The 13,368-nt window shown below is 42.9% G+C and overlaps 1 protein-coding gene across 1 annotated transcript in view; it reads left to right on the top strand.

The window, feature by feature from the left end:
* LOC132882142 (butyrophilin subfamily 1 member A1-like) overlaps positions 1–12,978 on the top strand; it is a 59,337-nt gene extending 46,359 nt beyond the window's left edge. The window contains exons 7-8 of the mRNA XM_060915409.1: positions 11,111–11,152; positions 11,313–12,978. Of these exons, the coding sequence (XP_060771392.1) occupies positions 11,111–11,152; positions 11,313–11,327 (57 nt within the window). The 3' untranslated portion in view covers positions 11,328–12,978. The remainder of the gene's footprint in view (positions 1–11,110; positions 11,153–11,312) is intronic.
* The last annotated feature ends 390 nt before the right edge of the window (positions 12,979–13,368 follow it).

The following is a 13,368-nucleotide window of genomic DNA, read 5'->3' as shown; positions in this document are numbered from 1 at the left end:
ATTTTGGAAATTGTTTGTGTTCACTGAGATATTGTTTAAAATGTTACTTTTCAAAGGGGGTGGACTCATTTATGCTGAGCACTGTATATACACACACACACATATATATATGTGTATATATATATGTATACATATATATATATATATATTTTTTTTTTTTTTCTCCATGCTCTCACGGAGGGCGGTCGCATTTCTCTGCTCTCCTCTCCTCTCCCTTTGTTCCCTGCTTATGCTCCTTTGTCTTGTCTCATCTGTCTATACTTTTGAGAGACTCTCTCTGCACTATGGGCGATTGCTCTAAGACAACGAGGGAGGCTCAGCCTCCTCTAAAAATGACGAACATCATGTAGGATGAATTGCGCTAGGCTTATGTTATAGCCGACCTTATAACATTGCTATTTCAGATCCAGAATCATAGAAATATATGTGCTCAACCCAACTACAGTGCGAAATCATTCCGTTATAAGTTTCCCCAGTTCGCCTAATGTGTGCGTGAGTTTTCCCCCTCATGACAGCGCGATGCAGCCCAGCCTCAGTGCACTTCAATGGCATTTGGGAGCTATGCGCTTGTCAATCTCAAAATGCAAGATGGTTATTGGACAAATACTGCGAAAATGCCCGCCCACGGAGTCTCACGGACTCCCAGCCTCAGTGGACTTCAATGGCATTTGGGAGCTATGCTCTTGTCAATCTCAAAATGCAAGATGGTTACTGGACAAATACTGCAAAAATGCCCGCCCACGGACTCCCAGCCTCACAGTGGGAGGGACATGGCAGTTTCTGCGAGGAGACTGGTGATTGGTGAAAGTGGCCGGATATTTCCTTTGATTGACAGCTCGTTTCAAATATAGACAGGCAGCGGTGAATTTCAGTTCAGTCCCATGCGGATTCGCAAGTGGTGTGGTGTATTGTAAGAGATCAGCTTACATTTCGATTTCATTCATTACATACGGTTTCTACCAGCTTTTTTAGTTTGTATATATTTTCATTGTAAATAAAGTGTAAATATAGTGTTGTCAAGTTTGCTATCTTAGTTCCAGAAATTTCGTTTATTTGAGTGACTGAACTTGAACTTGAGGGGGCTAGTCAGCTAGCAAGAAAGCTGCGCACGGATGCCAAGCATTGATGATTTAATTTTGGCGAAGCCATTTGCAAGTCTTCCTTTCGAGGAAAAAATTAAAATAAAAGAGCAGGGTAGACCAACGCCTCAAATTGACTTGGTGAAAAAGGTAGGGAATAATACTCGTTCCTTTCAGCTCTCCTGGTACGAGAAAGTGAATTGGCTAACAGCAAGTGACCCACATCAACAACAGTAAATAGGCTACTTTAGTAATATGTCATGGATGGACCAAAAATATAGAATCTATTTAAAATGTTTATGCTGAGTATATTATATTGGAATATATATTTTTTTCTGGATATGAATTAAACACAGCTACAATTTGGAAAACATTTTTAAACAAAAACACAGCCGAGAACATTTCACACTACAGACCTGGATTAAAAGTGAAGGGTTATCAAAATTGTCAATAAAACATTTCTCAGTCAAAATAAGTAAAATATAGGGAAAGTGTCACTGAATGAAATGTGTGGCACCCAGCTCTATGTTTGGCTCCCCAAGGTCAGTGCTTGTGCCTATTCCAGAACACTCTGCTGTTAGTGCTGAGGTTCCTGACAAAGAGCTGCTTTCAATAATGATCAATTTTTAAACAACATGCCACAATTTTAAAATATAAAATGTGAAAATATACCCCCCCAACACCACCATCATGTATATTGGACAGTAGGCTAATGGGCCAAAAGAACCTGTTATTTCACAGTTTGTGACCCTGCCAACAATCAGCCATATCAGAGGCAAGAATATGGGCAAAATTGATGTGTTTTTTTTTTTTATTTTAAAATCTGGAAATATCGTAACCGACCAGCCTCCCCTGTTTGAAAGACTACCAGCCGCCACTGCTCTGCAGTGCTCTCTAAACTAAAAAATCATGGAATTGATAAACTGGTCTCCTAACGAAATTGACACAGTTTCCTCGACGAGAAGCCTGGGTTCAGAGGAACCCGCCTGTCCTGCCGGAACGTTTTCTGTGGAGGACATTGAAGACATTTACCTATTCGGAACCATGATTACAGGACTTTTGCTGATTGGATTAGGGATTGCCCTGCTTTATCAAGGAAATCAGAAAACAGTGACAGCTGTTCAAAGCCCCATAAAGCTGCCCGACATGATTGAAGCGGTGGGCAGAGCTGTCGGCACTCAGATTGTGGCTATTCAGAACTTGAACCGCAACATGGATGACATCATGGAGAAGCTTTCGGCTTTGCAAAGGATATGGATTGATTCAGAGACCAGAATGGACAGACAGAGTGGTCGTGTAAAAGAATGCGTCTACTCGCCCCAAGACCAAACAATCCCAATCTTATCTGCTTTTGCCTCCTTCAGACAGCACTGGCCTCAGCCAAGGCTGTTTCTGGGACAACATCTCCCCCTGAAGGTCACTGCTGTGAGATGCTCTCGCATTCCTTCCCCCACTTCCCGTGGTCGCCGCTTTTACCCCCAGTGTGACAAGTGGGTGCGTGACCAGCGCCATCATGGCTGCAGGAGCAGATGGTTGCTTGCTTGCCCTGGGTTACCTCTACCTCCTTCCCCCCCCCCCTTATTGCCCACCCCTGATCCCCCCTCCCCCCTCAAGTCCCGAGTTTTCATGTTGTAAAGTGTACTTGTGTTATTTTGTGCTTATGTGCTGAGATGTTTTTTTTAATGTTCCCACACTGTCCTCCTCACAGGAGCATAGTGTGGGGTTGCTTTTTTTCTCCTCCCCTCTCCTCATGTTACTCTGTATTTTTTCTTTTCATCCCTGTCTTCCTGTCCTGTCTACTCCCCCTCTGTCAATTGTGTGTATGTGTGTATAAGGACAGGTTGATGGTCAATTTCGCTGGTACTTGTGACTAGTGATAATAAAGGGTTCATTCATTCATATATGGTTTCACCTCTTTATTCAATTTGGAGAGTTCCTACTTCAAAATCGCTATCACTTTCAGACATTTTACACAACCTCTCACGACCAAAGTCCGTACACGTGTGCATGGTTCACAAGTAAACACAGAGCTGCTCCCAGTCTGTTTGGCTTAAATTATTTCACGATGATGCCTCCTGGCCGTGAAGGTGCGCATAAGTGAGATGTAAACAAACCTTCGGAAATTGGGCAAAACAGTATATTTTATCCGTTTTATTCAATTTTAGGGTGCAAATTAGACACTAGAAAGATTGAATTCACTTTTTGGGTCGTTCTTCTAGACAATAAGGTTGATATTCTACGTTTCACCTCCGACCGTTGCCTATGACCTTTTAAAATGCCTGGCGAGGGTCTTTCTGTGTGGAGTTTGCATGTTCTCCCCATGTCTGTGTGGGTTTCCCCCACAGTACAAAGACATGCAGGTTAAGTTAATTGGTGGCTCTAAATTGACCATAGGTGTGAATGGTTGTTTGTCTCTGTATCAGCCCTGTGATGACCTGATGACTTGTCCAGGGTGTGTCTCGCCCACAGTCAGCTGAGATGGGCCCAGCTTGCCTGCGACCCTGTAGAACAGGATAAGTGGCTACAGATAATGGATGGATGTTATTTGTGTCACACAAAGGATTTTTTTTTTTTTACTTTTGAAGTGTAGCGTGATGTCAGTTCAATCCTCATCTAAAAGTCACATGAGCTGATTAAGTATTAAAATGGTTCTTAATCCGATCACTCTATTATAAATTTGAGACATATTAGGGATGTCCTGATATGATTCGAAGGGTTTTGTGATGTTTTGGTATCAAAGTTGATCCAGCCACATTCAGATGGATTGAGATGGGGTTTTTTTTGTTTGTTTGTTTGTTTGTTTGTTTGTTTGTTTGCTTGTTTGTTTGTTTGTTTTTTTAAGTCTAATATCTGTTATTTCCAACCACAAATCAGAAAAAGTTGGGGCGGTATGTTGAAATTGAAGTTAAAAATGAAAATGATTTGTAAATAATATTTGATCTGTATTGCACTCGAAACAACACAACAGCACAGTATTTGATGTTTTGCCTTGTGATTTTTATTTCCAAAATAAACACTTTTCTTACATTAATAACATTTAGCAGGTGCACTTATCCAGAGCAACATACAGTATGCCCAGGGAGCAGTTGGGGGTTCTGTGCCTTGCTCACAGGCACTTTATCCATTCTTGCGGGCCCAGGGAATTGAACCAGCAACCTTTTGGTCCCAAAGTTGCTTCTTTAACGATTGGGCCATGGTTTCTTGTAATACACCTCAAAGAAAGTTGGACAGTAAAGGATTTACCACTTTATAATGTTTCTGTTCCTTCTCACAACACTTAAAGAATGTTTATGGACAGAAGATACCAAGGGATGAAGTGTTTCAGGTGTTATTTTTTTCCCGTTCTTCCTGCAAACAGGTCTTAAGATGTGCAACAGTACAGAGTTGTTATTGTCATATTTTTAATTTCTAAATTTTCCACACATTCTCTATTGGGGACAGAGGGGACAGGCCCTTTTCTTCCACAGCCAGGCCTTTGTAATGTGTGCAGAATGTGGTTTTGCATTGTCTCATTGAAATCTCCCTGGAAAAGATGTCGTCTTGAAGGCAGCATATGTTGCTCCAAAATCTCAGTGTACTTTTCTGCATTAATGCTCCATCACAGAAATGTAAGTTACCTTTACCAAGGGCACTGACACAACCCCATACCATGACACACCCTGGCTTTTGAACTTGTTCCTGGTAACAGTCTGGATGGTCCTTTTAGTCTTCAGAGCACATGGCGTCCATTTTTTCAGAAAAGACCTGGAATACTGATTCATCTGACCACAATACACGTTTCCACTGTGTGATGGTCCATCCCAGATGCCTTCGAGCCCAGAGAAGTTGACGGCGCTTCTGGACACAGTTAACATACAGGTGCTGGTCATATAATTAGAATATCATGAAAATGTTGATTTATTTCAGTAATTCCATTCAAAAAGTGAAACTTGTATATTATATTCATTCATTACACACAGACTGATATATTTCAAGTGTTTATTTCTTTTAATTTTGATGATTATAACTGACAACTAATGAAATCCCCAAATTCAGTATCTCAGAAAATTAGAATATTGTGAAAAGGTTCAATATTGAAGACACCTGGTGCCACACTCTAATCAGCTAATTAACTCAAAACACCTGCAAAGGCCTTTAAATGGTCTCTCAGTCTAGTTCTGTAGGTGACACAATCATGGGGAAGACTGCTGACTTGACAGTTGTCCAAAAGACGACCATTGACACCTTGCACAAGGAGGGCAAGACACAAAAGGTCATTGCTAAAGAGGCTGGCTGTTCACAGAGCTCTGTGTCCAAGCACATTAATAGAGAGGCGAAGGGAAGGAAAAGTTGTGGTAGAAAAAGTGTACAAGCAGTAGGGATAACCACACCCTGGAGAGGATTGTGAAACAAAACCCATTCAAAAATGTGGGGGAGATTCACAAAGAGTGGACTGCAGCTGGAGTCAGTGCTTCAAGAACCACCACACACAGACGTATGCAAGACATGGGTTTCAGCTGTCACATTCCTTGTGTCAAGCCACTCTTGAACAAGAAACAGCGTCAGAAGCGTCTCTCCTGGGCTAAAGACAAAAAGGACTGGACTGCTGCTGAGTGGTCCAAAGTTATGTTCTCTGATGAAAGTAAATTTTGCATTTCCTTTGGAAATCAAGGTCCCAGAGTCTGGAGGAAGAGAGAAGAGGCACAGAATCCACGTTGCTTGAGGTCCAGTGTAAAGTTTCCACAGTCAGTGATGGTTTGGGGTGCCATGTCACCTGCTGGTGTTGGTCCACTGTGCTTTCTGAGGTCCAAGGTCAATGCAGCCGTCTACCAGGAAGTTTTAGAGCACTTCATGCTTCCTACTGCTGACCAACTTTATGGAGATGCAGATTTCATTTTACAACAGGACTTGGCACTTGCACACAGTGCCAAAGCTACCAGTACCTGGTTTAAGGACCATGGTATCCCTGTTTTTAATTGGCCAGCAAACTCGCCTGACCTTAACCCCATAGAAAATCTATGGGGTACTGTGAAGAGGAAGATGGGATACGCCAGAGCCAACAATGCAGAAGAGCTGAAGGCCACTATCAGAGCAACCTGGGCTCTCATAACACCTGAGCAGTGCCACAGACTGATCGACTCCATGCCACGCCGCATTGCTGCAGTAATTCAGGCAAAAGGAGCCCCAACTAAGTATTAAGTGCTGTACATGCTCATACTTTTCATGTTCATACTTTTCAGTTGACCAACATTTCTAAAAATCCTTTTTTTGTATTGGTCTTAAGTAATATTCTAATTTTCTGAGATACTGAATTTGGGATTTTCATTAGTTGTCAGTTATAATCATCAAAATTAAAAGAAATAAACATTTGAAATATATCAGTCTGTGTGTAATGAATCAATATAATATACAAGTTTCACTTTTTGAATGGAATTACTGAAATAAATCAACTTTTCATGATATTCTATGACCAGCACCTGTAAGGCTACCTTTTTTCAAAGTAAAGTTTTCACTGGTGTTTGTGAATGTAACTCCGTATTGTAGCTTGATAAAGGTTTACCAGAGTAATCCTGAGACCATGTGGTTCTATCAGCTACAGATGAATGACGGTTCTTGATGCAGTGCCATCTGAGGGATTGGAGATCACAGGTACTCAGATTAGACTTGAGCCCTTACCCTTTCTCATCTCATCTCATTATCTCTAGCCGCTTTATCCTTCTACAGGGTCGCAGGCAAGCTGGAGCCTATCCCAGCTGACTACGGGCGAAAGGCGGGGTACACCCTGGACAAGTCGCCAGGTCATCACAGGGCTGACACATAGACACAGACAACCATTCACACTCACATTCACACCGCCCTTACCCTTTATTTACTGAAATTCCTCCAGGTTCCTTGAATGGTTTAATGATATTATGCATGAAAGAGGGTGAAATATCCAAATCCCTTCCTATGTTTCTTTGAGGAAAATTGTTTTTAAACACTTCAATAATTTTCTCATGCATTTGTTGACAAACTGGAGATCTTAAGCACATATTTACTCCTCAAAGACTAGGCCTTTCCTGGATACTGATTTTGTACCAAATCATGATTACAGTCACCTGTTTCACCTCACATCATTATTTATTTGTTTTACCTCATTACTAGCTCTAAATTGCCCCCATCCCAACTTTTTTGGAATGTGTCGCAGGTCTGAAATGCAGGAATGGATGTATATTAACAAATGAAATGAAGTTGACCAACAAAACATGAAATATCTTGGGTTCATTCTGTCTGCAATGGAAAACAAGTCAAAGTCAATTTAGAAATCACTGTTTTCTTCTTCTGTCCCAATCACTAGTCTGTGTTGCCAACGATCAGCACGCCTAGGCTCCCGCCTTTGCCTGCCACCCAGCTCACAATACACCCGACCCCGGTGCCTATTCTTGCGGATGGTGAGCCCACATGGTGGCAGCTACATGTATTTTCTTTGGGCTATGCCCAGCCAGGCCCCTGGGCCAAGGCCCGGCCACTAGATGCTCACTGGTGAGCTCCCCTCCCAGGTGTGACTCCAGGAGGAGGCTCCAGTTTCCCACTCCCAGGTGAGGTGCTGCAGCTGCCATTTCATCAGGCTCATGAATTGCTCTTAGTCTGGCCCCTCCCCTGGAACTAATTTGCCTTGGGAGACCCTACCAGGGTCTAACACCCCCGACAACACATCTCCGAGGATCACCGGGACACCCAAACCCCTCCACCATATTAAGGTGGCAATTTTTCAGAGGGGGGAAAACTGTGGCTGTTCTTTGTGCTTATGCACCAAATGGCAATGCAGAATATTCAGCCTTCTTGGAGTCACTGGGTGGTGTCCTGGAAAGGGTGTTGACTGTGGACTCCATAGTTCTCCTGGGGGACTTCAATGCTCACATGGGCAATGATGGAGAAACGTGGAGGGGGGTGATTGGGAGGAACGGCCTGCCTGATCTAAACCCAAGTAGTGTTTTTTGTTGGACTTCTGAGCTCGTCATGGATTGGCCGTAACAAAGCAAAAACCCAGGTGTGGGAGGAGTTTGGGGAGGCCATGGAGAAGGACTTTTGGTTGGCCTGAAGGAATGGCAAAGCATTCAGTGACTCAGGAAAGGGAAGCAGGGCTTGCCTCAGGCTGTGTACAGCTGGGGAGAACTACTGACCAGAACTGGGGATATTGTCAAGCAGTGGAAGGAGCACTTTGGGGAACTCCTGAACACATCCTATATGTCCTCCATGGAGGAGGTGGAGTCTGAGGACTTGGGGGAAGCTTCACCCATATCTCTGACAGAGGTCACTGAGGTAGTCAAGAAGCTCCTTGGTGGCAAAGTGGCAGGGGTGGATGAGATTTGCCCTAAGATGCTGAAAGCTCTGGACATTGTTGGGCAGTCTTGGCTGACACACCTCTTCAGTGTCACATGGAGGTCAGGTACAGTGCCTGTGGAGTGGCAGACCAGGGTGGTGGTTCCTCTTTTCAAAAAGGGGGACTGGAGAATGTGCTCCAATTATAGGGGTATCACACTGCTCAGCCTCCCCAGGAAAGTTTATTCCAGGGTGCTGGAAAAGAGGCTCTGAATGATTGTCGAACCTTAGAGCCAGGAGGAGCGATGCAGATTCCATTCTGGCCGTGGAACAGTGGACCAGCTCTTTACCTTGGCAGGGTTGTTGGAGGATTCATGGTAGTATCACCAGCCAGTCTACATGTGTTTTGTATGTAGATTTAGAAAAGGCTTACAACCATGTCCCCAGGGGCTCTTGTGGGGGGCACTGTGGGAGTATGGAGTATCGGGGCCATTGCTATGAGCCATCCGGTCCTTGTACAACCAAAGTGTGAGCTGTGTACAATTTCTCGGCACAAAGTCAAACATGTTTCCGGTGGGTGTTGGACTCCACCAAGGCTGCCCCTTGTCACCGATCCTATTTGTGATATTCATGAATGGGATCTCAAGGTGCAGCTGGGGTGAGGAGGGTGTCCAGTTTGGGAACCTCAGAATTGCATCTCTGCTTATTGCAGATTATGTGGTTCTATTGGCTTCTTCAGAGCATGACCTTCAGCAAGCACTGGGATGGTTTGCAGCCACGAGTGAAACAGCTGGGATGAGAGTCAGCACTTCCAAGTCTGAGGCCATGGTTCTCTGCTGGAAAATGGTGGAGTGCTCCCTCCGGGTTAGGAGTGAGTTACTGCCCCAAGTGAAGGACTTCAAGTATCTCGGGGCCTTGTTCACAAGTGATGGTAAAATGGAGCGTAAGATGGACAAGTGGATTGGGGCAACATCAGCAGTAATGCTGGCGTTGTACCAATCCGTCATGGTGAAGCGGGAGCTGAACAGGAAGGCAAAGCTTTCAATTTACCAGACAATCTGCATTCCAACCCTCACCTATGGTCATGAGCTTTGGGTAATGACTGAAAGAATGAGATCACGAATACAAGCGGCTGAAATGAGCTTTCTCCGTAGAGTGGCTGGGCTCACCCTTCGAGATAGGGTGAGGAGCTCAGACATCTGGAGGGATCTCAGAGTACAGCCACTGCTCCTTCATGTCAAAAGGAGTCAGCTGAGGTGGTTCGGACATCTGAATAGGATGCCTCCTGGGTGCCCTCCTTTGAAGGTTTTCTGGGCACATCCAACTGGGAAGAGACCTCTAGGTAGACCCAGGACATGCTGGAGAGATTATATATCTCATCTGGCCTGGGAGCACCTTGGGATCCCCCAGGAGGAACTAGAAAGCGTTGCTGGGGAGAGGGATGCCTGGAATACCCTGCTTAGCCTGCTGCCACTGCGACCTGTCCTCAGATAAGCTAAAGAAAATGGATGGATGGATTGATGCTTTCTTTTCTTTTTTTTTTTTTGCATTTTCCATACTATCCCAACTTTTTCTGATTTGGGGTTGTGCCTCATTGCTTTGTTTTCTTTTATTTTTGTAACTGTCTCTAAGTCCGCAACTTCTACAGCATGCAACAGTAGAGCACGTTATAAGAAAATCACGTGTCATAAAACATCTGCGGTGTGGAACTGTTTCAAAACTAGAAAACAAAAATAGCACAACAGCCACATGCACTGTACGAAATACCAACAGAGCCACTTTAAATACAACCAATATGGTCAAACATTTGAAGGAATACAGCGAGTTCACATAGGTCACTCAAGAAAATACTTTTCCAAAGCAACAAAGACTGGAGGATATCTTCAAAGAGACGTTTCCTCTAAACAACATGGCAAGAGAAATTACAGAGACGTTAGCTGAACTTATTGCTCTGTATGACCAGCTAGTCCCTGTTGTAGAGAATGGACATTTATGTCAACTTCTGGAGCTTTTGGAGCTGCAGGACATCATCCACTTCACTGCCATACAGGACCTTTACAATAATGTTCATGACCACTTGTAAGATCCATCTTACAGATGGGACTGCAGTCAGTTTTACTGCTGACATTTTGATTTTAGATGTTCACCCAGTGTTGTTGCTTCACCTTGCTGCACACTGGATAGACTCCAGATTTAAGTTAAAATGTGCAGCATTAATTTAAAATGTGCAGCCACAGGTATTTATTGGGTATTTAAAATGGCTGCCTGTGTGTGACTAATACATGATCATTTTCCAGGAAAGTCTGTTCCATTTCAGAAAAACATGATAGTAGAAAAATTGTTATGGAGTTTTTTTCATTTGTTTGCTTGGGGTTTTTTTGGTAAATGAATGATCTGTAAGCTTTTTATGAATAAATTGATTAGATGTAACCTCACTAAATGTCCTACTTATACATTTCTATTTAAATATGCATCCAAAACATAATTGTTATTTTATAATCAAACAATAGTGTTCAATCTTTTAAGTGTTATTTATTATTGTTTGTGTTTGAGGTTCACTGTCCTGGACATATTGACTCAGATCGTAAAATAGATTTAAAATGCAGGAGCGGACTGGGAGAAACTTTGGACTGTATTATTTATGAGTTTCAGTCTTCTTACAGTCATGAAGTAGAATATTTATAACTGTAGAGGAGAGAAGAGTGAACAAGAGACTTTGTCTCACTTTTTTTTTCCTTTTTCCTCTTCAGAAAAACCTGAAGGGAGTAAAAAAGACCCACAATCTAACTCAGGTGAGTAAATATCAAACCAAAGTTAAATAAATATAAATGATGAGGATTGCCATTATATTTGACATTTTATCAGATCAAAGTTTATCACATTTCTACCAAGGTACCATTTAAGATTTTATTTGATAATAATGTTTAGAATAAAGTATCTCTCTGTCTCCAGGTGAAGCTGGAATAAACTGCCCTCGCCTGCTGATCCTCATCATTTCCCTCCTTGTGTTTCTTTTCTCGCATTGAGGAAACATCAGTGTGATCTCTCTGAGTACAGAGACGTCTCTGAGCCCAACAGAGCCACAGTACAAAATCGACTCAGTTAGGAAAAAGGAAAAAGAAACAAGGAAGATTTCAGTGTATGTTTTCTACATTTTTAACAGCCGTACCTCTGTGAGGTCCATCAGCACATTCCTGTTTGATCTCCACATAAAGCTGTGAAGCTGAAACACTACAATATCAGCACATGAGAGAGACTCAGTATGAGCAAGAGCTTTATAGAAATCAGAGCTCGTAACAGGTGCTGGCTTCTCCTGTCTACTTTATGTATTCTTTAATCCAGTATCTAGCTTATGTGTTTTAGTGGAGGTGTCTGCATTTGTTGTTTTTGTTTTGTCTATAGTTGTTCTTATTCCATTACTTTTGAACAGGCTGCAATTTCCTGAGCCAAATACACTCCTGTAATTTATTCCTTCAGTGTAAAGAAGCTGGAAAAGTTCAGGAGGTGTGTGGGAAAAACTCACTTTTTCAGAGCTTGTGCTCAGATATCGTGAGCCTGCCAACCCACAAATAAGACCAAGTCCGTTTCTTTTTGGGCTCCATATTTCAGAAAATGTGTTTCAACTAGTGTTGTGATGTTCGCGAACGAACCGATTCTTTTGAACGGCTCCTAGGCATGAACGATGAGAACCGAGTCTCGAGCTGGGGGAGCCGTTCTTTCTGTCGTTCTTTTTCTGTACTGTGTTTCAGATGAAAAAGCTCCTCCTTTACTCCTCCTCCCTTCACTGAGTTAGGGAAAGGTTACAGTGAGGGCACAGTGGTGCCTATTTGTCTGATATGCAAATGTAGCTATCAGACAAATAGGCACCGATGTGACATCGGGGAGTGGGAGGTGGTCGTCAGAGCGCAGCCCATTGTGGTCATGCTGCTTGCATGTGCGCTCTCCAGAAAGAAAAAAAAAACCCTGCGTGGCTCTGTTTCAGAGTAGTTAAGTGGAGAATTGGAGGGTTGGGGGAGAGATGGCACCAGTTGTGCAAGCTGTCTTCACGTGTACCCAAAAAAAAACGTGTGAGAGCCAGTGGGAGAGACCGTCAGTTCAGTTGCAGTCGGAGTGAGGAGGAGAACAGACGTGGATTTGGAAATGAGCCAGAGGAAAAGGAGCAGCGTGTGGGCGCACTTCACCCGTGAGCCGAACAATAAAGCAAAATGCAACATTTGCCAGATAAGCATTTCTTTCAAGTCGGGGTCAACAAACAATCTGCACAGGCATTTAAAAACACAGCACCCAACTGTGCAAGTCACAGAGGTGCACACAGAGCCAACTGAAACAACCAGCAACAGTGACGATGAGGCCTCCACCACCAGTGCTTCTTCTGCCTTTTTACAGAAAAGCCATTCTGCATGGACATTCACTGAAGCCCTCATTGTTTTTTAATGGTTATTTATGAGCGTTGGGGTTACAATAATGTAAGTCTAGGTTGCTTTATATACAACCCCGATTCCAAAAAAGTTGGGACAAAGTACAAATTGTAAATAAAAACGGAATGCAATAATTTACAAATCTCAAAAACTGATAACATAGACAACATATCAAATGTCGAAAGTGAGACGTTTTGAAATTTCATGCCAAATATTGGCTCATTTGAAATTTCATGACAGCAACACATCTCAAAAAAGTTGGGACAGGGGCAATAAGAGGCTGGAAAAGTTAAAGGTACAAAAAAGGAACAGCTGGAGGACCAAATTGCAACTCATTAGGTCAATTGGCAATAGGTCATTAACATGACTGGGTATAAAAAGAGCATCTTGGAGTGGCAGCGGCTCTCAGAAGTAAAGATGGGAAGAGGATCACCAATCCCCCTAATTCTGTGCGACAAATAGTGGAGCAATATCAGAAAGGAGTTTGACAGTGTAAAATTGCAAAGAGTTTGAACATATCATCATCTACAGTGCATAATATCATCAAAAGATTCAGAGAATCTGGAAGAATCTCTGTGCGTAAGGGTCAA

This window comes from Neoarius graeffei, chromosome 2 (genome assembly GCF_027579695.1).
Source record: "Neoarius graeffei isolate fNeoGra1 chromosome 2, fNeoGra1.pri, whole genome shotgun sequence".
Classification (NCBI taxonomy): Eukaryota; Metazoa; Chordata; class Actinopteri; order Siluriformes; family Ariidae; genus Neoarius; species Neoarius graeffei.
The sequence above is the reverse complement of the archived record's forward strand: the minus strand, read 5'-3'. Positions and strand labels throughout refer to the sequence as shown.